Here is a 24905-nt window from a genome sequence, read left to right as displayed (position 1 = left end):
TTGGTCCATTGAGTACAACCAATTTTTCTTTGTAGTAAAAACAGGTATTGGTTTCTGAGAAAAAGCACATAAAATACAAATAACTGCAGGCATTTCCATCTCTTAAACTCTATGTCCTTTTTTAACCTTTTTTTTGTTGTTGTTTTGTTTTGTTTTGTTTTGTTATGGTAGCATTTGAATTTGAGAAAGAGATTTTATGTTCCACTGACATTTAAAAACAAAATCAGAGTATTTTTCAGTGTGACAGAAGAGTGCAATTTTTGAAGAGCTGATTTTTTTTTCATTTCATTTGGTGAATAACTTGGTGAAGACAGAGGGCTACACATCCATGTCTCAACGCCGCTTTTTCAGGGAAGGACATGAAAGTCATTTTAGGATCCTACCAAGATTCATCCAAATCCTGCATGGCAGACGGCACTCACGGAATAACCAACGCCAAATATGCTCTGGTGAGATTAATGTATAGGTGATCCTTTAGTGTGACTTACATCTACACAGAATGTTTCCACTTGAGCAGTGTGTGAGGTGATGCAGCTCTGATGGTTCTTGCAGAAGTTAGTATTTTTCTCCTAATTCTGGGAGTTAGTACATAATGATGTAGGTATCCAACAACTGTTAAAAAATGTCCTTATCTGTATTAGATAGTACTCATGGATAGTGATTACTCTCTGTCACGAGTTCTTCCTGGAGAAAAATGTTGTATGTTTTTTCCTTGCAGATCCAGGTGTATGATAGTATCTAACAAACACAGATTTGAGTGTTTTTACATCAGCCCTACTTTGATACTCAAAAGAACTTCACTGAATGCTCCACTCCTAAAAATATAATTAATTACATGAAAAAAAACCCCTCAAAACCTCCACTCAAATAAATTAAAAAGTCTCTGATGTTTAAGTGTAGTATACTAAATTTAGAACTTGCTTCCATATGTTCCATTGCAGTCTGTTTCATACAGTATGTGGTCTAATAGTATGTTACTCTGACTGATATTTATGTAATCTTTGTACTTAGTAAAACTACATTTTATTGAGGGTTTTGCCTGAAATATTTAACCCTCACTGGCTGAGATAAGCTGAACCACATCTTTCAATAATTAATTAATCCTTTCTTGGTTTCACGTGTGGACTGACCTATTATGGATTAAAAGAAGACTTTTTTTTTCTTTCTTTTAAAATTTATTTGGAGGATATGCAATTGAAACCAACATAAGCTAAGCTACCTTTGTAGGCAAATACAGAGTTTTCAAGGCCTTTCAATATTCCTTTCTTTAATACTGATACTTCAGGAAAAAGTAGGAAGACAAAACTGCCTCTATGGTGGTTTCTTTTGCTCACACCTGCTTTTGTACTGTGCTCACTGGGTTTTTGTCATCTGTTTCATTTGGAATGAAATTTTAAGGTTTTTTTAATAACCTTTTTTGTGGGGTTTTTTTGTTGGGTTTTTTTGTAACTTCTGAAATGTAAGTATTTCACCTTTTTTGACTTACAAGTTCTGAGCATTCATGAGGCCAAGGTCTGGTACCTTTAGGAGTGATAACTAATAAATTCTCAAGATTTAACTATTAATTCCATTCAGATTTGACTAGGAAAATGTTGGATGTTAATGGCTGGTAATTACAGTAAAGTCAGGAAAAAATTAGCTGTATTTTAAACTCATGGGATGCAGTCTTACAGAACAAAACAAGGACTCCTTATATTTCAGTATTACCTTCCTTTAGGATTCAGCTATCTCTTGGGGTTAACCACACTGCAGTTCAAAGTGTCACCATAAGAATTATCACTTGCACCAGTTATTAAATAACATTTATGTACTCCTGAGTTGTGGGTGCCTGCTGGCCAAATGGATTGGAGGTAATTCCAAGCATAGGCGAAGCCTTAACTGCAGAGGAGAAAAACATGAAGTTAATATACTGAACACATTCTAACATAAATAGTTTTCCTCATTTTAGCCCAATTTCCTTCAGACTCAGATCCTTAATATAAATCTTCTAATGCTATGCAATCATCTCTTACCTACAGGTTCAGTTTGCTATATACAGGTGTATAGAGTCAGAAAACTATGTTTCTGTAGGAAGCTGTCTGTCTTTTCTCCCACCCATCTTTATTGTTATCCTAAAACTCCTTTTGATTGTGTTGCAGTCTTTTCTGTATGAAGCCTTCAAGTATGCAAAAATTTTGTTTCCTTTCCTTCCTGTCGCCCATATTATATTGACAGTTGGAAAGCAAGTATATGCTTCTAATGTTAACTTTTTATATCCAGTATCAATTATTCAATTTTTTTGATCAAAGCCATTTTATGGTCTTAGAACTGATAAGAGTTTTCCACCTTCCTGGTGGCAGATCTCAATTACCATTCAGTGTCCTTTCCAGAGCAAGTGTTACACTGAAGGTGATAAAAGGCTTAGATTGTGGAAGAGGAGAGGTACTGCAACCTGGGAAGATTTCTGTCCTAATGTTACAATTTTGTCAAATGTGTTTCCAAAGTAAATGTGCTTGTGATTCTGTGAATCCTGTGATGTATGTGTCTCTCTCCTCCTTCTGACAAAATGAAGCCACTCTGTCCTGTTGTCCCAGGTCTCAAAGTGTTTTGTTCTTTTCATTAGCATCTCTGGAAACTGCCAAGAGCAAGTTTGCATGTGGTATTTTCACCCTTTCCCCCACATGTTAAAACCCTTAATGTAGAATATAGAAACCTTTACGTGAACAATGTCTTAACTCATATATTGATTTTTGCATTACTGTATTTACTTTAGTGGGGGAAGCTGGGCTGGTTTCCAGAGTCTTCAAGCTTCAACAAAACCTATATCTGTTTTATTTTCATTTTAACAAAGCCAACTTTATTTTAAATGAAATAATTGTGGATGATTGGATTTGTCTTCCTCGACCTATTCCCACTGCACTGCTTTCTGTGGCTGTCTTTTACCCAGGGAAGGCTGTGCTACCTTTATCCCCTTGCTGTGCTGAGCCCTGGCTCTGGTGACACTTGCTCTTTGGAATGTAAGAGTTTGGGACCAGGTGCCATGTGGCCCCTCCTGCCTTGGCAGGCAAGGCTCAGGCTGATACTGCCAGGCTCATGTGAGACAGCATCGTAGTTTCTGCATCCATCCCTGACCTTCTATGTGCTTCTGCATCCTGACTGTGGGCTGGCTGGACAGCATTTGTGGCATTTGTGGAGTATTTTAGCCCTGGAAAGCCATGGCTTCAAGCAGCCTTTTAGGGGGACACTTGTGTCCCATCAGGAGGGGAGATTTTCTAGGGTGCTGACTTGCTGAGGTCCTCTGTGATGGGCTTCCTGGCATGGTGCTCCTTTGAGATTCTCCCTCTTTTCACTTTCTCTAAGCAAATGGAAACAGCAGGACAGCTTGAGCTGTAAAACAAGTCTGGCAAGTGGAGACTCCAGAGACATCCGTCTTCAGTCTGTTCTGTGCTTAGTATGGACAAGGAGTATCTTTGGAGGCATCCTGTAGTCTGCATCTTTTCATGCTGGATTCAGGTTGGTGTTCTGATGAAGATGACTGAATCTTTGAGGAGGTTTGCTTTTATGTGTATATTTTAGGCATGTAATGATTGGATGGATGAGGAGGCTCTCCGTGTCCCAGGATCCTTCTATTTCAATTCAGGGAATTTTTGCACCAAGGTACCGTGAGGCAGTGCTGTACTGGGGGTGTCTGATGCTAATAGATTTTTGTAGTGAGAGTCAGACGAAATTTGGTTAATCCACAGCGTCAGTAATCCACCATGAACAGTGAAGAGGAGTCTAGAGGAAGAGTTCACTTTCATCTTCTTTTGTCAGCTGTGGGGGTGGAGATGTGTGCATCTTCCGGAGCTGTATTTCTGTTGGATATTGGGCATTCTTATATGGGGAGAGGCTGCTGGCTTACAGACAGGATAGCAAAATGCATGGATACGAGAAATGTTAGACTGAACTTGCATCAGACTGAGTGCATGAATATAGCAGACAGATTTAAGTACCTGGAGGCTTCAACATAGCCAAACCCTGTGTAACCACTGAGATTTCTGTTCAGTGTTAAAAATCTGCCTCTACAACTTTATTAGTTAGACCCCACATTAGGTAGGTCCAGGCATGTAAGGCTGTGTTTACTGATTGCTGCATTCACATCCTCATTTGCTGTCTGGATAAAAGTGTTGAAAAGGGATTTCTTTGAGATTCAGAATTTCCATGCTTTAGACTTCCATAACCTGACTTGATGCCGATGGTACTTTTTCTCACAGAATGTTGGAGAAGGGAGCTGGATGTGAATCCATAGCAGAGGTCATAAGACACCAGCATGCTAAAAGTATCAGTGAACAAGTCAATACAACTAGTTCCAGTTATAAATATGAGTGAAAAACAGTTTTACTTTGCCTTCTCAAAGCCTGTCATGAATGAAAATATGCTTAAGGCTTGAGCATATGACCTAGATATACTGTACCATATATTAGCTGTATTGGCAGTCTGTAAATATTCAGGGTGGTGACATGAGGGGAGAACACATGTAATTAAAGAGCTTATTACAAGAACTGTGGCATTACTGGAGGAAAATCTATTTGTAAAGTCACTTTGTGCCACCTGTTGTGTTTATGGAACAAAGTTCCACTAATATGAAAGCTCTTGCCTTCTCAGAGTAGTTTGTTTTGAGCAGAATATTTTTATTCTCTGGAAACATTTTTCTTTTGTGGACATTTTTTTCTTCTCTGGCAATGAATCAGAGAGGAATTTCTGTATCAGAAATGAAGAGCTTTTTTTTCTTCTCCGAATGGTGCTCATGGCTGGATTTTGTGGCACGGGGTAAGCTGGCTTAACTTTATCATGACTCTTAGATCTTCTACATGTAAACAGACTCTGCAGTCAGCTAAGTCAGGCATCGGTAAGGTGTGTGGTTTGGACCCGTGTTCATGGGAGCATTCAAACTCCTTTTATATGTGCGCAAACACCATGCTTTTCAAGAGTCTTAACGCTATAAATTTTGCTTGATTCTTGCAAATACACTGTGTTCATAGAATGCACATTGCTGGAAGAGTCTGACTGATGGGTTGCAATGTTTAGAGTTTATTTTAAGTCCTCTTTTCTATAGGAAATAAAAAATATGCTATTTTAGGATGTAATTTTTCATCTAATGTTTTCATAGAACTTTCTTACTTCTTGAATAGCATCCCTACTCCCAGCTAGCTACCATTTAATATCTGATGTGCTTAAATTAAATGATTTATTTAGGTCAGCCAAGTTAGTGAAAAGTGAGCACATCAGCAAAAACAGTCACAGCTGTCAGAAAGTTCTGAAGCAGTAAATCTATCAAGAATGAACTGCTGCTTCCCTCAGAAACTGGTGTCAGAGCATCACCACACAATTTTACAGGCCAGTCTGCTGCTGCAGTGGTTCAGGATATGTTTTCTGATAAAGAGATTATCAGTGTTCAGAGATACCAATTCAGCAACACTAGCAAATGTGTTTTCTCCCTTCATTTATGTGCCTGTATTGATCTGTCCTATAAAACTGAGGGACCTCACCCTCCTTGTTTTAGCTGGTTTTTTGTGTGTGTTTTTATTGTTGTTGGGAGGAGTTGTTTGGTTTTGGTTTTTTTCTGAAATTTTAAATTTAGTTGGGTTTTTAATTTATTTAAAAATATTATTATAATCAAGTAAAAGTGAAGGAAATGCATTATTTGAGGGGTATATATTACAATCATATTCAGATGCATGTTGTGATGGAAAGTAGAAATACCTAAAATGGATGATATCATCATATTTCTGAGGTTCAAGATCCCTGAAATTGCCTTTTATTCCCCATTTCTTTTATTAAAAAGTGCTTTGAAGTTTTTTTAAACATAAAATTATAGTGGTGTAAATTACAATGTTGTAAAAGTTAGTATTTTAAAACTTTAGGTGATTTACTCAATTTTGGGGAAAAAAATATCTCCAGCTGGGTGCATAATAATGAAAGCTCTGGGATACTGGTGTACAAGCCACCACTTTTGTTCCTCTGGATGATGATTTCTTCAGGAAAAAAAGGGTTTTTAAGAATTTTGCCAATTAGAGGGAGAGAGGTACACACACAGAATTAGGGGTAGTAGAAGACCTTACCTCTAGGCTCCTCTTCCAATAGATCCACTGACTCTGAACTCCTTAAGATCCTGCTCTGTTGTCCCCAGCCTCTGCTTATGATTTTCTCTTGGTCCCTGTTTGCTGAGATTTAGGTGGTCTCTGAGTCTTAGTATAAGGAAGAGCCCTTTTCCTAAGGGCTGTTGTGTGATGTCAAGGTTCACACTTGATTGTAGGAAAAAAAAAAAAAAAAAAAAGGCAAAACCAGTTGTATTACTTCAATACATGTAAGATGAATCATTAAAAAACAAAATCTGGCTTTGCCTGCAACTCTTGAAATGGGGAAAAAATTACTTTCTGACCATTAGTGCTATTTTAAAAACTCATTTGACTAGAGGCACTAGCATATATGGCATTAATGCCTTGGTGTGCAATGAGATGGGAGAAAGTTATATTTTCCCTGCTTTCATGGCTGCTTAAGAATATAAGCCTTGATGAGAAAAGGACTCAGGAAAAAAATAATGCAATAGTGAAAATAAGAGATTAAGTATTTTCCTGTTGATAATTTGCTTCAATACTTTAGATTAAAAATGACTTGCTGTGCTTATAGTATGCTTTTTCTTTTCCACGTGGTGAATTGTCAACAAGAAGGTATTTACTTTCTGGGCAGAACCGGTCCTGGAGTCAGGATGTAATTTTATTTATTCCCTTTATCTTCATTGTTTTTTTAAGAGGTGTCTAGTCTCCTGTGCTGTTACAATCTGTTTAGCTCTACTGAAGTCATGCTTAGAAAGATGTCATGCACTGCTTCCTTTTACTCTGTATGCTTGGAGTGTTTAACAAAATCCCACATGATCTTCAAATTAACCTTAAAGGTCAAGCTAACCTGAAAAGGCTGAACAGACGTGGCCTTATAGGAAAGCAAGCTAAGTTAAAAGGATCAAAGTTTATTGTAAGATTTCCAGCACTTCCTGATTGAAGCTGGCTATTATATTTATTTATTTAATCTTATTTCAGAGCCACTGCATCCTTCTTTCAAATCAAGGAAGTGAAGATCAACTCAACTTTTATGTGTTTCGTTTCTTGGTCAGTGACTTAAAAAAAACCAAAACAGAACATCAAAAAACAAAACAAAACAAAACAAACAAACAAACAAACAAACAAAAAAAAAAAAAAAAAAAAAAAAAAAAAAGAAAAGAAGAAACAAAACACAAATGAGTTTCTATTTTAGTCAGCAGTTAATGCAACCTCACACATAATTTCTGCAGGAAACCCTCCTCAGTCTTGTTGGTTGGGTTTTTTTTTCTGAAAAGAATGGACAAGAGCTGCTGACAGTCTTAGTTTTCGCATTTACTTGCTCTCCTGTATCTGTCAGCAGTCTGTGGTGTCATTGACAGGGAGTTTGTCGACTTGCACACAGTTCAGGGTGAGGGACTGGCCTGTTGAATAGGTTCATTCTCTCCTTTTGGAGTGAGGCCAAAAAGCTAAGCAGAGGCTCTTATGGGAATCTTTTGTAGGAGCTTTGTTTTCCTATTCCCAGGTAGAAAAACTGTGAATTTTTTCCATCTGTGATGCCATCAGGATGCAGTGAATTTCAGCCTCATCTAACTATTTCAATAAGACTTATGTTTATTTCTCATTTAGAAGTTTCTATTTAATTATTTGCATTGGAATGGGCTGCCCAGGGAAGTAGTGGATTCTCCACCCCTGGAGATATTTAAAAAGAGACTGGATGTGGCACTCAGTGCTATGGTCTAGCAACCGCAACGGTGGTTCAAGGGTTGGACTCGATGATCTCTGAGGTCCCTTCCAACCCAGCCAATTCTATGATTCTATAAATTTTGGAACTTCTGTAAGCAAAGGCCACAGAAAAGTGAGTCCAGGGACCAAGTTAGAAGAGGTCCTTGAAAGGCTCAGTGGGAGTATCTTGCAGTTCTCTTTTAGTAAGGAGTTTTGTTCTCTTTACAAGCACATAGCATTTGGTGGGGCACTTGGGAGAGAATGATCCTATAATTTCAGATGTGTGTGGTTAGACAAAGATTATACTTTAAAAAATGATGACTAGCAGAGTTCTGGTGAAAATTCGGTCTTGGAGTTGTCCTGGATTATGATAACTCTTGAGCTTTATGAATTACATCCAGTCATCTTAATCTGGATGAGGCTGTATTCTGAAAACCAATGGGAGTTTCAGAGGGACAGTATTAGCATTGTTGCTTAGTTGCTTTAGTCATGAGTAATTCTCCAAAGAATTCCATCATTTGATTTGCTTCTTTGAGAAATCACTTTAGAAGTCTCCACAGTATGTGACATATAGTTTATATGAATATAAGGACTAGTTGGAGAACTTGTTGCTGTGTGTCCTCTGGCTTTTGAGGAAGGAGCTACTTGCTTTTTAGTCTTTAATTGAAGAAAAGATGCAGTTTCTCTTCCCCTCCTTTTCTTCTTTTAGGTGAAAGTCATAACCTTTCATGAAACACAAGCAACTTGTTTCATGCAGAGTGTCTGCTGAGCAGAATTACATGCCAGTTCCTAAGTGTTTGTGACAAAAAAATACACATTTTCTGTTTTAGTCAGATATCTATCTTATTCTTACTTAATCCATCTTTGGTGGATTCAAAAGGTGTATATCAGAAAACTTATAGAAATCAAATCATTAGTTCAGTTGTTTTTACAGAGAGCTAGCGTGTGAAATGAAGAATTCAAGGTACTGTCTCTATCCTTTTATATTAAAAAAGCTCTACTTTTCCAATGCTGCATGCCATGGCTGGGTTTTTGAAACTTAAACTCAAAATATATCCTTCCTGGAAGCCCAAAACCACATAGTTCCCTTTCAACTCACTTTCAAGCTTCTATTATTTAAACCTCTAGGACTCTAGTAGTGTGTTCAGGCATTCTTACTGGACTGTGAATGTGGGGCACAGATAATGTTTTGCTCTCTGCATCACCTGTATCATTTGATGGATGGCCCACACGTTAGATAAGGAACTGGCTGGGTGGTCACACCCCAAGAGTTGTGATCAATGTTTCAGTGTCCAAATGGAGACGTGTGAGGAGTGGTGTTCCTCAAGGATCAGTACTCAGACCAGTGCTGTTTAACACCTTTGTTGGTGACATGGGCAGTGGAATTGAATGCACCCTCAGCAAGTTTGTGTGGTGAAGTTAACACTTTGGAGGGAAGGGATGCCATCCAGAAGGATCTTGACAGACTTGAAAGGTGGACTTGTGCAAACTGCATGAAGTTTAACAAGGCTCAGTGCAAGGCTCTGCAGCTGGATTGAGGCAACCCCATGCATGAATACAGGTTGGGAGGAGAACAGATTGCAGACAGCCCTAAGAAGAAGGACTTGGCTGTGGTGGTGGTGGACCAGAAGCTTAACATGAGCGATCAATGTGCTCTTGCAGCACAGAAAGCCAGCGGGGTCCTGGGCTGCATTAAAAGAAGCACAGGCAACCAGCTGAGGGAGGTGATTCTCCCCCTCTACTCTGCTCTTGTGAGACCCCACCTGGAGTTCTGTGTCCAGTTCTGAAGTCCCCAACATAAGAAGGACAAAGAGTTCCTGGAACATGTCCAGAGGAGAGCCACTAAAATGATCAGAGAGCTGTAGCACCTCCCCTATGAAGACAGGCTAAAGAAGTTGGGTTTGCTCAGCCTGGAGAAGTGGAGGCTCTGAGGTGACCTTAGAACAACTTTTCAATACCTGAAGGGAGCCTACAAGAAATCTGGGGTAGGGCTTTTTACATAGGTGTGTAGTGAGAGGACAAGGGGAAATGGTTTCAAACTTGAAGAGGGGAGATTTAGGTTAGACATTAGGAAGAAATCCTTTGAGAGTGGTGAGACACTGGCACAGGTTGCCCAGGGAAGTTGTGGCTGCCCCCTCCCTAGAGGTGTTCAAGGCCAGGTTGGATGGGGCTTTGAGCAACCTGGTCTGGTGGGAGGTGTCCCTGCCCATAAAGGGGGGTTGGAATTTGATGATCTTTAAGGTCTCTTCCAACCCAAAACACCCTAATTCTATCTACCATTTTGGCTATCAAAGATTGTTTAAGGACTTCAGGTGCAAGTGCAGGTGGTCTCTGCTACGCTCTTCAGTGTAAAATTTTCCCCTTTTGGTTGATAAAATTTGACCTTGATCCCTTCTCTGATTTTTTTTCCTGACTTCCAGCTATTGAAAAGTATGTTCTTTGTCTACAAGGTAAGTTATAATAATAATTTTTGCAGTTGTTGTCATGTGATTTTGTAGAGGTATTTTAGGGACAGATTCCTTGAAGAAAACAAAATGAAGCTACGGAGTTTTTTGATTGTTTTCCTGTGTAATGAGAAGTTATTTCAAAGTTGAGAAACAAGACTCTCTAATACTAATAAAATAAAACATTTTATGGTATGCTTTGTTTACCTAAGCCAGCATTTGGCAGTGAATCTGGTTTCTGCCTGAACAACTGGAATTTGGAGGTTTGAGGATAAAGCTTTTAGAGTCACAGGAGTTATGGATTCTCCACCCAGTATTTTCCACTCTGGCATGCTTCCAGAGAGAGAACAGGTATTCCCAAGCCCATTTTATCAGATGGGTTTTCAGCCATTCGCCCAATTTCAGGTCACCTCAGTTTAGCCCCCTGCTGTGTTACAGAGTAACCCGGCATATTTTTCAGGAACATGGAGTCATAAACAATGTAATAACAACTGTTTTCCACATCAGATTGCTTCCTTCTTTCAATTATGAAAGCCTATTATTATTATTGTTTACATTTAAACAATGAGAATGCTTTTTCCCCTCTCTCCCTGCCCCAGTGCACACCAACCTCGCATCCTTGTGCTCCATGTAAGGTTTTTTAATGGATGCTCTGCTACATGGTTGTGGTATTGCACTACTGCCCCGAAGCCTCTTCTCCAAACAATAGGCTTGTTCACTCTTGAATAGTTTAAATTTTTTAAAACAATTTCCTCTGTGTGACTGTGTTTATTTTGGAAAGGAACAAACAGAGGTTGCTGTCGGTACCTGCAAACAGCATCAGTGCTTCGGAGACAGAAGAAATGTTTTAGAGCACAGTTAAGCAAGTCAAAGGAGGTGATATGATGTAAAACAATAATATGAGAGCAGAGAAAATGTGACAAAGTAGGCTTTGGGTTACAGTTTGCCAAATTGTAGAGCACACCAGAAATATACTAATTAGCCCCTAATCCCTGCCATTGCATGGAAGGCAGTAACTTGAGTGGAAATGCTGATGCAAGGGGGCTTGCTTTATATCCAAATCCATTTCTCAGTGTTCAGGTTTCAAGAGAAACCCTGGTTGCTGGCTTATAGCACTGCACTTGAACTGAAGACTGGCTTAGGAAAGGAATATTTGCACAAGCCCTTTGTCAGCTCACTGCTGATGGCTGCACCTGTGAATCTTTAAATGCCAGAGAATCCACCCCAGCTGGGCTGGCTGAAGCTCCATCAGCTGCCAGGAGGTGCCAGAGGGATGCATGCTGCTTTTTTGGGCAAGCTGATGGTAGAGCAGCAAGTCTTTTCCTTCCACTCAGGTACAGTGAGAGCTTCTTCCTTCTTGCTTGAAGAAGAAAACATGAAATGAGCTCAATGAAGTAATGGGGTTTTGTGGTTCTTTGTAGAAACTGTTGTATTTACATGCTCTTATTTGTAGCTGAGCTGCTGCTTCCTTCACTAGCTAATAAAGCAGGGAGATGAAAAAGAGGATGTGAATTGTTTTTTTCTCTTCAAAGGCATTTCATGCAACTAATAATAGAGACCTGAATATATCTTATACATATGTAGCTGCAACAAATTTGTTCATAGTGCAGGGGAAAAAAAAAGTTCCAATGAAGAAATATCCCTGAGAGCTGCTGGAAAAAACTTCCAGAATCTCAGTATGGGGGGAAAAAGGAATATTTGGGGGCCCCTCTTCCCTTACTTCTCCAACTCTGTACAAAGTTTTTCTTAAACAGGAATCCAATTTCTTGCCTTGGATTTTCCCTCCAAAATTGGAGGAGTTAGGAAGTGGTGATAATTTTAATACTTTTTATGTTACTTTATGTTACTTTATGTTACTTACATTACTGTTGTTTTCTTTAAACAGTATATTTGATTGTTTGGATGTCCTTTTAATTGACTGCCTATCTGTACTTGTTATCCTTGGTATTGTGATTTTAGCATCCTGAGAAGGTGTGTGTTCATGCTCAGGCTAAACTGCTGTAACATTGGGATCAAAACAGCAGCATTTACTGGGTGTTTGAGTAAGGGGAAAGGGAGGCTTTTGACCAAGGGTATAAATCTGTCCTGTTAAAAAGATACTGTTTAATTCTTCAAATATTGGCTGCAGGATGAGACTTTAATTGGAGAAGTCTTATTTGCTGCCACCATGGTGCAGGGAACTATAAAGAGTGCCCTCACTTTTGATCCACTTGCCCCGCAATGAAACTACAAGGGTAAAGACTAAGTTAAAATTATGTTCAACTAACCAGGTACACACTTGGTAAGACAGGAGCTAGTGGAAAATAAATGGTTTTTTGTTTTTTTGTTTTTTTTTTCTGCAAAGGCAACAAGAGGAAGAAGGGGAAGAATGGCTGAGGGTGGTCTCTTACTCTGCAAGATTCATGGGCATTAGTTCAGCTGCTGCATGTGTCAGAACAAGTGGAATGTGCTCTTTGGCCTTCATTTCATCCTTCTTAATGTCTTCACTCTTTTTATGGAAGGAGGAAGAAACAAAACTGTTTCAGAAGTATTTGGAGGTGGAGGCGTTACCCCAGAACTGCAGAAGGGGCAAACTTAGAAAGTTTTACATTCTGTAGATTGCAAAATCCTAATTGGTGGAGGTAGTGATGGACAGTATGGGTTGCCAAGTTTTTATAGGTTTTTCCTCCTGGGTAGGTAAAGGTTTGCATGTGTACATCTTTTGCATGGCTGGCGCATCTATTTTTGTTACTGCACATCTTAAAATAGTGTGGAAGTTTTTGAGGCATGCTGAAAACTCCTGCCTGCTGAAGCTGGAGGCGAATGCTAATGAACCACCCTCAGCAGAGGAGTGGTTTTGTTGTCTGAATCCACAACAAAACCTGTTGAGCTGTCACACCTAGGCCAAAAGTAAATACAGTAATAGGGCAAGTAGCAATATTTAATGTGAAAAACAAAGGTAATGCTGCCGTTAAAAAGCTTGGTCTCCATACTTCTATCCTGAATGGGTCAGGAAGCATCCCAGGAAACTGGAAAAGAAGGAAAATGTTGCTTTAGGTTGATTAAAATCTCAGGGACTGGCTGCTTTTTCAATCAGGTAAGGGTATAGGTTTCCTGTTTGCTTCCTGGAGAATAGAAACAGGACACAGTTACAGCAGCTCCATGTCTTTGTTACAGTTATTTATGGATGTTGCAACACCTCTTTGCAGAGTTAGGGGGGGTTTAAGTGCTTTTTTAAAGGGATCACTACCTTTTTAAATGATACAATAATGTTTTCTTTAAAATCCTGTATCTAGTAAGCAGGCAATGGTCAGGTGTGATTGTCTGTCCTGTCTTTCTACAGAGAGCAAACAGTGCAAGCTTTCTCTTTTCTCCATTGACTAAATTTAACTAAGGATATTGTGCTGCTAAGCACAAGGTATAAGGTATTTTCTTGCCTTGTTGAGCAAAAGTGAGATTTCCTTTCTTGGAAGGCAGTAGATTTTTGTTCAGAATGGGAAGCAGACAGGTTGGCTCTCTAGAAGCAGTGAGTCTAAGTGTGTTTTCTGATCTTCTTCTTTTTGATGGGTGGAAAATGAGCTTTGGTTACTCTTTGCTGGTGCTAAGACTCATCTTTTCTTGAAGGAACTGTGGAGCTTGTTGAATCCTAGAGGAGTGAAAGGATTGGAAATGGGAAAAATTGAGATACTATTTTGGGAACCAATAGGAGCAGAGAACGGTGAACATTAAGGATTGCTCAAAGCATTCATTTCCCTTCATTTTTTCACATTTTTTCCTATGAATAAGGAGTTGTGGGTTGCACGGGCAGCTTACTGCAGCATGTGTGCCTTGGCCACAGAAATTCCATATCATGAGTCAAAATCAAAACTGTCTTAAAAAGTAGGAAGTTGTTAAGAAGTCAGTGGCAATTGTATCCTATCTGTTATGTGGGTTTGACTATTTTCAAGTGCAAACTTGCTTTACCTGCATAAATCTGACTCATATTATTGTAAGACTTAATGGAAATGACCAGCTCCTATTTTGCCAATATAAAATGACAGGTAATTGAGATGATCTAGTAGCTGGATTTTTTTATTTCTTTGGGAACTATGCATGATCCTCTATTACAAAAGTATCATAACTAGCTTGTCCAAAAACTCCCAAACTGATTGTTTCAGTGATGTGATATGATAGAATCAATGTTTTCTGTCTCTTAATTTTATTTCTGACTAAAATCAGATTTCTCTCTTGGCCTGTTTGCTTTTTCAGGATTTAGGAATGATGATTTCTGCAAATGTTCTTTTCCTTCCTTTGTAATAAATAGTTTTGCAGCCTTTATCTGTGCTCATCAGTTATAGGAGCATCTGATATTTTTGTTGGAACCAATTCTCCCACATCTTTTGACCTGAAAGTTTTTATGTTTCCTGAATATCTCATTAATCTGGAAGAAAATTATTCTGTTTACTTTAAGAGTCACAAAAAGGATTTCCTATTGCTGACAAAATTTTATAGTTTGACTATAAAAGTAGTTGTGATTGTGGCACAACACTTCATTGGTTGTAATGGTTTGTATCAGTTTTCCTTGCATTTTGGAGTAAGGCTCTTGTTAATATATATTGTTTCAAAATACAAAATAAGCCTGTTCTCCCTTTCCCAGGTTCATTTCCTGTGCTGCTTTCATCACATATTTCTGTTCTCATTACTCACTCTTGGGTTACCCTTTTGGCTGTCCCCAAACTCCACATAAATTTCTTTTTCTTAGCTCCTCCACTTGTTCCTTTAATCTTACTGCTGCTGTAGAAATGGATCTCATCCTTTTGGTTTTGCTGAATTTTAGTCCTACCACCTATCTAACATCAGTGGTGATTTGGTTTCCGTCTGTAACTACAGGTCCAGCTCTTACTGGTCTTAAAAAGTTCACATCCATTTCTTTGGCTTTTGCAGCTGTGGATGGACAGAACTGTCACCAAACATTGCAGAATAAAAATTTTTACTAACTCCTGCAGGATAAAATTCAACCTAAACAAAAGTCCCTTTTGCCTCTCCCTTTGAAAAGAGAAACCTTGGTAAACCCTGCAGTCTGGTGAAGGAGAGGCTTATGATTAAATACTTCCAGGAGCTTGTTTAGAAAGGATGTCTAAGTAGAAAAATTATAAACTGATTGAAATTCAGTTCACAGAAGATCAAAAAGAGAGAGTTTTGAAATTAGAAATGGAAATTGGTGTGTGGTAACTGCATCCAGTGGCCAGTGTTTTTGAGGAGGAACTCACAAGTGTAGTCATGAGGCTGGAGGAAATGCTGTCCTTGGTGGGGTGTTGCACTTCCTTTAAAGTTACTGAGCTTCTTTTTGCTTTTTGTTTTACTTTGTCTAAGTAAAGTATAAAGTGAAGACGTGTACTTTTCAAAGCTTTGAAGTTTATTATTGTCTTGCAGTGAAAAGTCTACTTTTAAGATATAATCCCCCAGTAACTTTCCTTACATTTTTTCCTGGGAATATTTTTTCTTAAGATTGAAGGGTTCACCCTATTAATTGAAGAGCAGCCTTCACTTTGAAGTGGTCCAGCAGCTAGTGGCATTACCAGTATGCTCATTTTCATGGGTGCAGTGTCTCTCTATGGGTGGCAGCTTATTGTGTTTCTCTGACCAGGAATTTTGATTGCTTGCTCTTGCTTAAATTTAGGTTTGCATGTGATATGGGGACTTGACTTAGCATCTGAGTTTAAAACTGCCTAAATGGTTTCAAAATAGGTTAGTTTTGTGGCTGCATGAAAATTTGACAAGCTGCTTTGTATAATGGATTTACACAAGCACACAAATCTGTGTATGGATGCATAATGTTTACATAAACTCATTTTGAATTCTGTGGAAGCTTTTGATGTAAACCAGACAGAACTGGCAATTTCGAATGCTTCATAACTTTAAAAAAGAAGGAAACCTTTTTTGTGTTCATTCCTTGACAAAAGCATCAAGAATGATTAGAAGGAGAAAAAAAGAATGGGGCTTTAAAATAGTCTAGTGTGTTAAATTAGATGTCAACAGATGATGTATCAAATGGGTCAATTACTTCAAAACTCCACCCAATTATAAATTCCATGGTTACAAGTGTGAGGTAGGTGTATTTTATCAGCTTTTTCAGAGCACACTTTTATATTTTGCTATACAGGTAGCTTTTATTATGTGGAATCCCACAGAGTGCCACATTGTTTTATTGATGTGCTTTTTGCTAAGTATACCACCCCTGAGGAAAAATACATTTAATATACTTTAACATTGAACTGACCAAAATTTTTAACATCCTTTACCATTAATATTGCCTCTCTAATGCTGCACTCTTGCACGTGCTTTATTAACCAGGTAGAGGTGTCCTGTATACTTAAGCCACACTTATAGCTTCCTTCTCTGGGTTCCATAAAACTAAGGTGACACAGCCTTTTACCCTCAACTGGGTGTGCATGCACCCTTTAACAGCTTCTCCCACAGCATTTTCCTCTGCTCTCTGGGTTTCAGTATCTCACAGCCCATGCTGAAGTGGCAGGGAGAGCTGAGCCAAGTGCAGAGCATGAGTGAAGCTGAAATGGATATCCTTGCATTTATGAATATATACACGTTTATCCATGCAGGTTTTATCAGGAACATATAGCTTTAATTTGCCTCTGAGTCTTCTTGCCAACATGTGTGCCCACATACCACAGTTTTCCTCTCTGGTTGTATTTCAAGCTGTATCGTGAAGTCCAGAGAAGGGGTTTTGTGCTTTCAATATTATTGTTCTTCCTTGCTGCTGTTCCCTGCAGTGCACAGCAAAGAGGCCCTCTTTTCCCAGGAGGATATTTTTATATTTTGCTTCACAGGAACCTTTGGCACCTCTAGCTCAGTGAAATTTTAAGCTGTCTGTGCAGAATGGAACTTATCACTTTTCCCTGAAATACCATTTAGCCAGGCAGGTGAGACCAGTTTCCAGAGAGATGCTCTCTGTGGGATCCTGACCCTCCAGCACAGTGGGAACAGGCTCCAAGTCTCCTGTACAGCACAGGCTGAGCTCTCTGCACTATTTCTTCATGTGTATTGTTCAGTCTAAGGACACCATGGCTCCTGAGAGATGAAAGTGTGTCTGCTTGGTTAACACTGAAGGACAGTAATGTTGCAAAAACAGAGCTGTGTTTTAGTGCTCTTTGCCCTGGTCATTATTAGATCTTGAGTCGTCCAGGAAAAACATATGTAACTGTGGATTTAGGAGATTTAAAGGCTAGAAGGGAGCTAGGTGGGTGCCTGAAGGGTGGCTGTTGTATATATCTGTTGTGCAAGTACCAGAAATAAGGTTATTTTTAAAGTAGTACTTGTTTTTCACATGAATTACTTGCTCCACTACTTCCTCTGCTTTCTGAAGACAGAAGCATGCTGAGAAGTGGTTGTCCATGTTATATACATGAAAGGGCTCTGGAACAGGTGGTGTTGACTAATATGTGGGTTTGTACTTTGTCTCTGTCTTGGCAATGAGAGCAAGCACAGCCAGGATGCTGCATGATGTTCTTTTTCCTCTTTTATATTAATGGCTTTTTGTTGTTGTTGTTTGATTTTTTCTTTCTTAAAGAATTAGCCAGCTCACCAAAATCCTAGCTTCCTGTATCTTACTGGTTGATGGTGGGGGGAGTGTGATACCTTTCTGAGAAGGATGCATCATCTCTTAGAGTTGGTTTTAACCTCTGAAAGAAGGCCATAAATCTCCCTTTCTTTGTCTGTTTGGAAAGTACTCCCATATCATTGGCATAAAACTTAAGATAACAGAAGCTTGGTTTTCAGCTTTCTTATATTGCAGGTGGCAGCACCCCCCTACTGCTATTGATAGCCATACCAAGTCAGTCAAACGTGGTACTGAGGCTCTACCTAGCAAACATCTGAGACCAGCTTGGTGCTGTTAAGTAAGAAACATATCTCAGTGTTGTACAGTGTGTGTATCATATGCAGGAGGATTTCTAGCTGCTCTGAGACTGTTTTTCCTTGAGCCACATTGGATTTAAGAGTTAGAAATAAAATACTGTGAATTGTGATCTTTGTCTGAGGACTACAAGTCAAGATACTGATCTAGGAGCACACAACTCTGCAGAGCTGGTTAGGTGACAGTCCTGGAAAGGAGGGTGTATGGGCTTAGAGCCCACATGCAGATCCTGTTTCTGATGCTGTTACCTGATCCAAGATGGGTCACTTACTGTGTCTCAGAGTTTACATGACTTGTGGGACCGGTGTGGAGACTCATTCAGTAATTTTGAGCTATTTCCAAAATCAAATGTGCTGGTAATGACCTCATAAAAGTAATAGTTAAGTAAAACATTTCTAAGGAGTGTGTTTTCTTTTGAATCTACTTTTAGTCAAAAACATCTGATACTGCTTAGGAAACTCTGTGTAATGGGCCAAAATGAAACAGCAGAATTTAAAATAAATTACCTGAATTATATTCTTCAAGTCACTTTTTAATGGTGTGCACTGCATAGAGCTGCTTATAAAGATGGTGTATGTATTACAATACAGCTGACTGGTTTGGGATTATCAACAGTTCCTGCCCTGTGGCGGATGAGTGGTGAGAACACAGATGTGGTCTGTGGGTGACCTGGATTTGTTCGGGTTACTGTTCATGGAATTGGTTGATGGCTGGGAGTGCTGAAGCTAAAGATGAGCTTTTCCCCATCTGTAAATGGGATTTTGTGAACAGATGCAACCATCAGTCCAAGCTTTTTATCCTCACTGGCCTCTATCCTTGACCCCTCGTGTTGAGAAAGAGCTCTTATAACACTGTGAAGTGAGGAAAAACAATCCATTTGTTTTCATAGGGTTGTTGCTGTCACTCCTGTTCCTTGGTTAATTCTTTGTATTAGTGGGTCTGGATGGCTGGTACCTAATCTCGAGTGTATTAACTAACAGGTACTCCATCACAGGACAGTTACTTTAAGGGATCAATTAAATCAAGAATAAATTGGGTAAAGGCTGACAGTTCATGTTTGAAAGATCACATGGACTATATTGGTTATTGTTTATTTTATTATGTGTTGCCTTATTTCCCATTTTCTTATTAATAAGATTTGTTAATCTTATGTGACTTTCTAAGTTGAACTGATGTTCTTTTGGCAGTTCCTGCTACTTTGGGTAGGCTTTCTCATAGGGAACAGGTACTTGGTGGGTTTACCAAGAAAAAACATCCCAGTTTAGTTCCACTAAAGACAGGTGAGTGAAAATTCCTTCACAGAGAGGAAACACTGGATCCACGGAGAGGAAACATTTCTGAGGAACTTTCTAACCAAAGATTCATAGGAAAAGGACATCTGCCCCTCAGGCAGTCAATTTCCCTTTGTGGAGAAGGAGTGAGTGGTAGAAAAAAATGATCAATGATCGTGATGGATTTAGTGGAGCATCATTTGTTACAACTACGGCTCTTAAAGGGAGGTTCTTGACAAGGCACACTTAGGATTAATTTTTTAATGCATTCTTGCTCTGATAATGTTTGAACAGTACATGCATTCACATGTAAAGCAAACAGCTTGCATCTGATGCATGCCAGTGCTTGGTGCTGGAAGAGGCGAAGTGGTAACCAGCAACCAGCGAGCCCTTCGGAGGACCTCTGAGCCTGCTGACAGGCACAGTTGCTCTGCATGTAATTTGAAGAAAGGTATTGTGTCCCTGGTGGCTTGGCTTTGACTGAAAGATGGAGTTTTGTGCTCTCATTTTGCACTGAAGAAGAGCTTACAGATAAATAGGTCACTGTCTGCGGAACTATTTTGTGCTAAATCGATTAGAAGCAACATGACCTTAAGCCTGATCTCCTTGCTCTACAAAGACATTGCTGAATTGTGGCTTCTTCTGAAGGAAAGCACAGGTGTGTCTAGTTTTTCAAATTTTCTTAGTTAATTGCAGGTCAGGCAGAAAGTCTGTTGGATAACATTATCCTCCTGAGGAAAAGGGGATGTGTTTTAGTACAAAGGTAGAAGTTGTACTGTTTTTGTGTACTTTTATATATAACTATGGTTTATTGTTACAGTCATGTGTGTTCTGTCCTTGTGTAAATTTGCAGTATATCCTTTTATCTGTGGATGTATTTCTTGGTACATCAGACATACACAGAAGCTACTCTGTTCAGAATTCACCCATGCAGTGATTATGGCAATCAGAACCGCTGTTAAAGCTTCCAAGGAGAACTTGCTGTTGCAGAGAGCCGTCCTGCTGTTCCTGAATTACAGTGGTTTTTAATTTTCATTTCATTGCATTTTATGTAAATATCAGACACATAATTTATTCTGATACCTAGTTGAGGTAGAGAGAAAGCATGGTTTCTTTCACAGGATACAATTTGGCATCCCTTGGTTGTTATTATAGGAGGGTTAGTCTAAAATGCATTAGTTCTTAAATTCCTTCAGTCAAAGCTTTCTATAGGAATCTTGTTTCTGTTAAGATATAATGAAACAGTGGAGATATTATTTGCTGTTAATAGCGCAGCTACAGTCCCTTGCAAAACTGAAAGCGTGTTTTGTGGAACAGGGACAAGCAAAAATTGCTTTCTTATTCTGGTGCTTGAATTCACATTTCCAGTTCTGTTTTCTGCTTCTGGTATGCGTGACTGTTGCAGAGGGGGACCTGAGAAAAAGCACTGAGTCCATGGACTGGTGTCTAACCTTCCAGTGTTCTTGCTTTTGAAAGATCAAATTTCAATGAAACAGGTATGTAAAGGGTGGATCTTTTTACTAATCTTTAATTAGTGTTACTGATTTAATTATCAGCATGTGAATCTGAGTAATCTGCTTCTCAGTGGTGCTCCATGTGACTAGGGGTAATGCCAAAAGGCATGTTTTTAGGAGAAATGAATGATTTAATGAAAGTGAGGCTAGCCAGATGGAAAGGGTGGAGGGATTAATTAGTCTGAGTAACTTTTAGTCTTCATGTGTAACCTTGTCTGTGATGAGAAGGGAGGGGTGGATTTAGGAAAGGGGTTATTACCTTATGAGAAAGAGGATGTCATTTAAACTGCAGAACCGGGGAGTGTTTTGTGTCAAATCATGCTGGTGCATCTGTAGCCATGCCAGAACTATTTGTGTAAACTGCGAGGTTCAAGATAAGAGGTTTTAATCTGGGGGCTGCTTTTGTTAGCAACTACCAAAGCTTGATTTCCATCTGTTGATTGCCACCACTTCTTGTGGGTGTGTTCACGGTTCTCTTTCCTGGAGATCTCTTGGAAGATCTTGTGTTTGACGTGGGCAGAGGGTTTGGTCCATTCCTCATCACCGTTCTTTCCTCTGCCTCTTGAGTGCTGTATGGGAGCCAGCACTGCCTATCTGTGGCCATGGATCCCCAGGAGTCAGCAGCCTCTTCTCAAGGGACAGAAACCCATGGAGGATCACTCGTAGAGGTTCTCCTTCTAGTTTGCATTGTAGGTAAGGGAAATATGGATAGAGAATGATTGGAGTTCCTTCAGAGATCATTTCCCTGTACTTGTAATTGAGGGGAGTGTCCTTAAAATCTGGCTGTCTCACCCTTATTTGCAATGAAGGTGGAATCCCCTCAGCTGCTGGGGTCAGGCACAAGCATGTGGGAGTCACATGCTGGGGAACAAATGCTGCAGTGGAGGAATCACTGTCATTTCCAGGACTCTTCTGGAAGTCTGTGAACAGTTCTTACAAAACAAATTATTAGCTATGTTGTTTTTAGAAACCAGAGCTACTTCATCGTGACTCTGAGATAATTCCTCTTTTCTTTGGAAAAGTGATTGCCTTAGTTTTGGTTTTTTGTTTTAGTTTTGTTTTCAAGAAAATTTATATGGCGTGTTATATGTGGTTGTAGAAGGATTTTTATTAGCCAGAGATTCAGCAGATGTGTCAACATACTGGATTTTACCCTATTCTGTTTTCATTTTAAAACTAAATGTATTGAATTTAGTACACAATTTACTCTGTATGAGTTCGTTCTATGATATCTTTGCTGGAAATTCCTCTTCCCAGGACTGTGACTTCTTTCCAGGGAATTCCTTCAGAATTACAGAGAAACTTAAGCTGGAAGGAACCCCTGGAGGGCACCTGGTCCAGCCTCTTGCTCCAAGCAAGATTAACTTGAAAGTTAAAGCAGGTTTCACTGTGTCCAGTTCTGGAGCCCTCAACATAAGAAGGACACTGAGCTGCTGGAACAAATCCACCAGAGAGCCATAAATGTGATCAGTGGGATGGAGCACCTCTCCTATGAAGACAGGCTAAGAGTTGGGGTTGTTCAGCCTGGAGAAGAGAAGGCTCTGGGAACACCTTATAGCAGCCTTCCAATACTTGAAGGGGCTAAAGGAAAGTTGGGAGGGGCTTCTTACAAAGGCATGCAGTGACAGGACAGGAGTAATGTCTTTAAACTGGAAGAGGGTAGATTTAGGAAAACTTGAAGAAGAAATTCTTAATTGTGAGGGTGGTGAGGCACTGGCACACGTTTCCAAGAGAAGCTCTGGGTGTCCCTTCTCTGGAAGTGTTTGGCCAGGTTGGATGGGACTTTGAGCAACCTGATCTATTGGGAGGTACCCCTGCCCATGGCAGGGGAATTGGAACTTAGATGTTCTTTAAGGTCCTTTCCAACCCAAGCCATTCTATGATTTTATGATTCTTGGAAACTTGTCAGAGTTTTGTGTATGTCCAACAGTGGAAACCCCTTAGCCTCACAGGGCAGCCTGTTCCAGTCTTTAGCTGTTTTCATGGTGAATTTTATGCTTTCCATTCAGATGGAATTTCCCATCCTCCAGCTTCTGACTCTGGCCTCTCACCCCTTTGCTCTGCTATGCTCCAAAGTTCTGTAGAGCATCTCAGTGATGTCACTGAAACCTGGTACTTACTGAGACCCAGGGCCATGCTTTTAAAAGTAAATCCCTATTTTAAAACCACTGTTTGAACATTTTTGTTCCTTTGGCTTTTTGTTTATTTCAACCTGCCTTCAGTCTCAAAGGAACACACTTACCTAGTGAGGTCAAATGAGACTTCAAATGAGAATACCCACCACCAGGGAATTTTAAGGTCAAAGTTTGCTCTTTAGCCTCTTCTGTGTATATGTTGTACGAGAGATTTTTCCTCTCATCATCACCATGTTACTCTGAAATGTAGAGAGCCTTATATATTAGCTGGAAGGAGGATCTGGAGAACTACAGGCCTGTCAGTCTGACCTTGGTGCCAGGGAAAGTGATGGAGCAGGTTCATCCTGAGTGCCATCATGTGCCACATACAGGGCAACAAGTGATCAGGTCCAGTCAGCATGGGTTTATGAAAGTCTAGCAAAACAGCCTCCCAGAAGAGAAGTAACATCCAATTAGACTGTTACACTTATGGAAAGAGAATCTAATAGATTTTTGCAGATGACACTGAAATCCAGAAACTATATTTTCACTGATTTGTTTTGCATGGCCAATTTTACATCAAAATAACTCCTTGCTTAGAGAAGCTTCATTTAGCAGAACTTGATGACAGCCATGTGCCAGGTTCTATGATGGGGTAACGAATGAATACTTAATTTGAGGCCTAAAAGAGATGAAGATGGAGGTCTGTAAGGCAAAGGAGGGGAGACTCTTGCCAAACCTCTATCATGCTACCTGCAAAACACTGGATGTGAGCAGCAGACCTGGCTATAGTGCATTAACAGACTCTTGTTCTAAACCATATTCTACCTTTGTATTACCTGAAGCAGTTAAAATCTGCATTAATATTTAGAGAGACATGTGATGAGTTTTATTTTTTCAGTGGTAAGAAAGCTTCTTCATTAACAACTCTCTTATCTGTGTGTAAGGTGGGGCAGCCAGTTTGGTTATGAACTCAACAACCTCTGCTTTCTAAGTCATGGGAAGTCATGAAATGGGAAGCTTTACAAACAGCTGGAAGTAGATGTGTCTTAACTGAATACCAGTACTCAGCTCCATGTAATCCACTTAGTGAACATTTGCTCTTCCATCTGTCTCAGGCCCATGAAGTACTTCACATCCCCTTTCAAAACATTATTTCATAGATGTGCAGTTTAATGGAAAAGTGTGGTTGTGTCAGGGTAAGATATATCATTAGTTAGGAATTATTCTAGCTATCCTCCATATCACTGAAATGACAGAACTCAAAGAAGACTTTTACCAGGGCCTGCAGTGACCAGACAAGTAGCAAGACTGGTTTTAAAGTGCAAGAGAGTAGGCTTAGATGGCATATATGGAAGAATTTTTTTTACAGTAAAGATTGCAAGACTCTGCAGTAGGTTGGCCAGTTAAGTAGTGGATGCCCCATTCCTGTCAGTGTTCTAGGCCAGGTTAGATGGGGCCATGAGCAACCTGATCTAGTGAAAGACATCCCTGGCTATGGTAGAGAGGTTGGAACTAGATGATCTTTCATAGTCCCAAACCATTCTGTGACAACCTCAAAGTACTGCCTAATGCTGTAATGGAGATTGTTCTGTTTTCAGTGTTTCAGGCAGTGTGCTGGGTGTGCTTTTACTGTAGCTGTGCATCTTGCTAATTCCCCTTGAGTAAAAGAAGTGTAATTTATCTCCAGAATAGGTCTGTGTGGAATAATTAAACAGATTTTACCATTTTGCTGTTTTACAGAAGTTTTAATTTTCCAATCAAAACAAAAATCCTAAGTTTAAACTTCTACCTTGCTTCCAGAAGATCCCTCAAAAATAGGATTTTGTTTAGTAGCATTGCCAAATACTCATGCATCTGGTCTCCTCTGTGTTTACTTTTCAGTCAAAACCT

The 24905-nt window shown here is 39.6% G+C and overlaps 1 protein-coding gene across 1 annotated transcript in view; it reads left to right on the top strand.

Moving 5' to 3' along the window:
* Positions 1-252: 252 nt before the first annotated feature.
* MCF2L (MCF.2 cell line derived transforming sequence like) overlaps positions 253-24905 on the top strand; it is a 99632-nt gene continuing 74979 nt past the window's right edge. Inside the window, exon 1 of the mRNA XM_030468267.1 lies at positions 253-449. Coding sequence (XP_030324127.1) covers positions 329-449 — 121 coding nt within the window. The 5' untranslated portion in view covers positions 253-328. The remainder of the gene's footprint in view (positions 450-24905) is intronic.

This window comes from Calypte anna, chromosome 1 (assembly GCF_003957555.1).
Source record: "Calypte anna isolate BGI_N300 chromosome 1, bCalAnn1_v1.p, whole genome shotgun sequence".
NCBI lineage: Eukaryota > Metazoa > Chordata > Aves > Apodiformes > Trochilidae > Calypte > Calypte anna.
The sequence above is the reverse complement of the archived record's forward strand: the minus strand, read 5'-3'. Positions and strand labels throughout refer to the sequence as shown.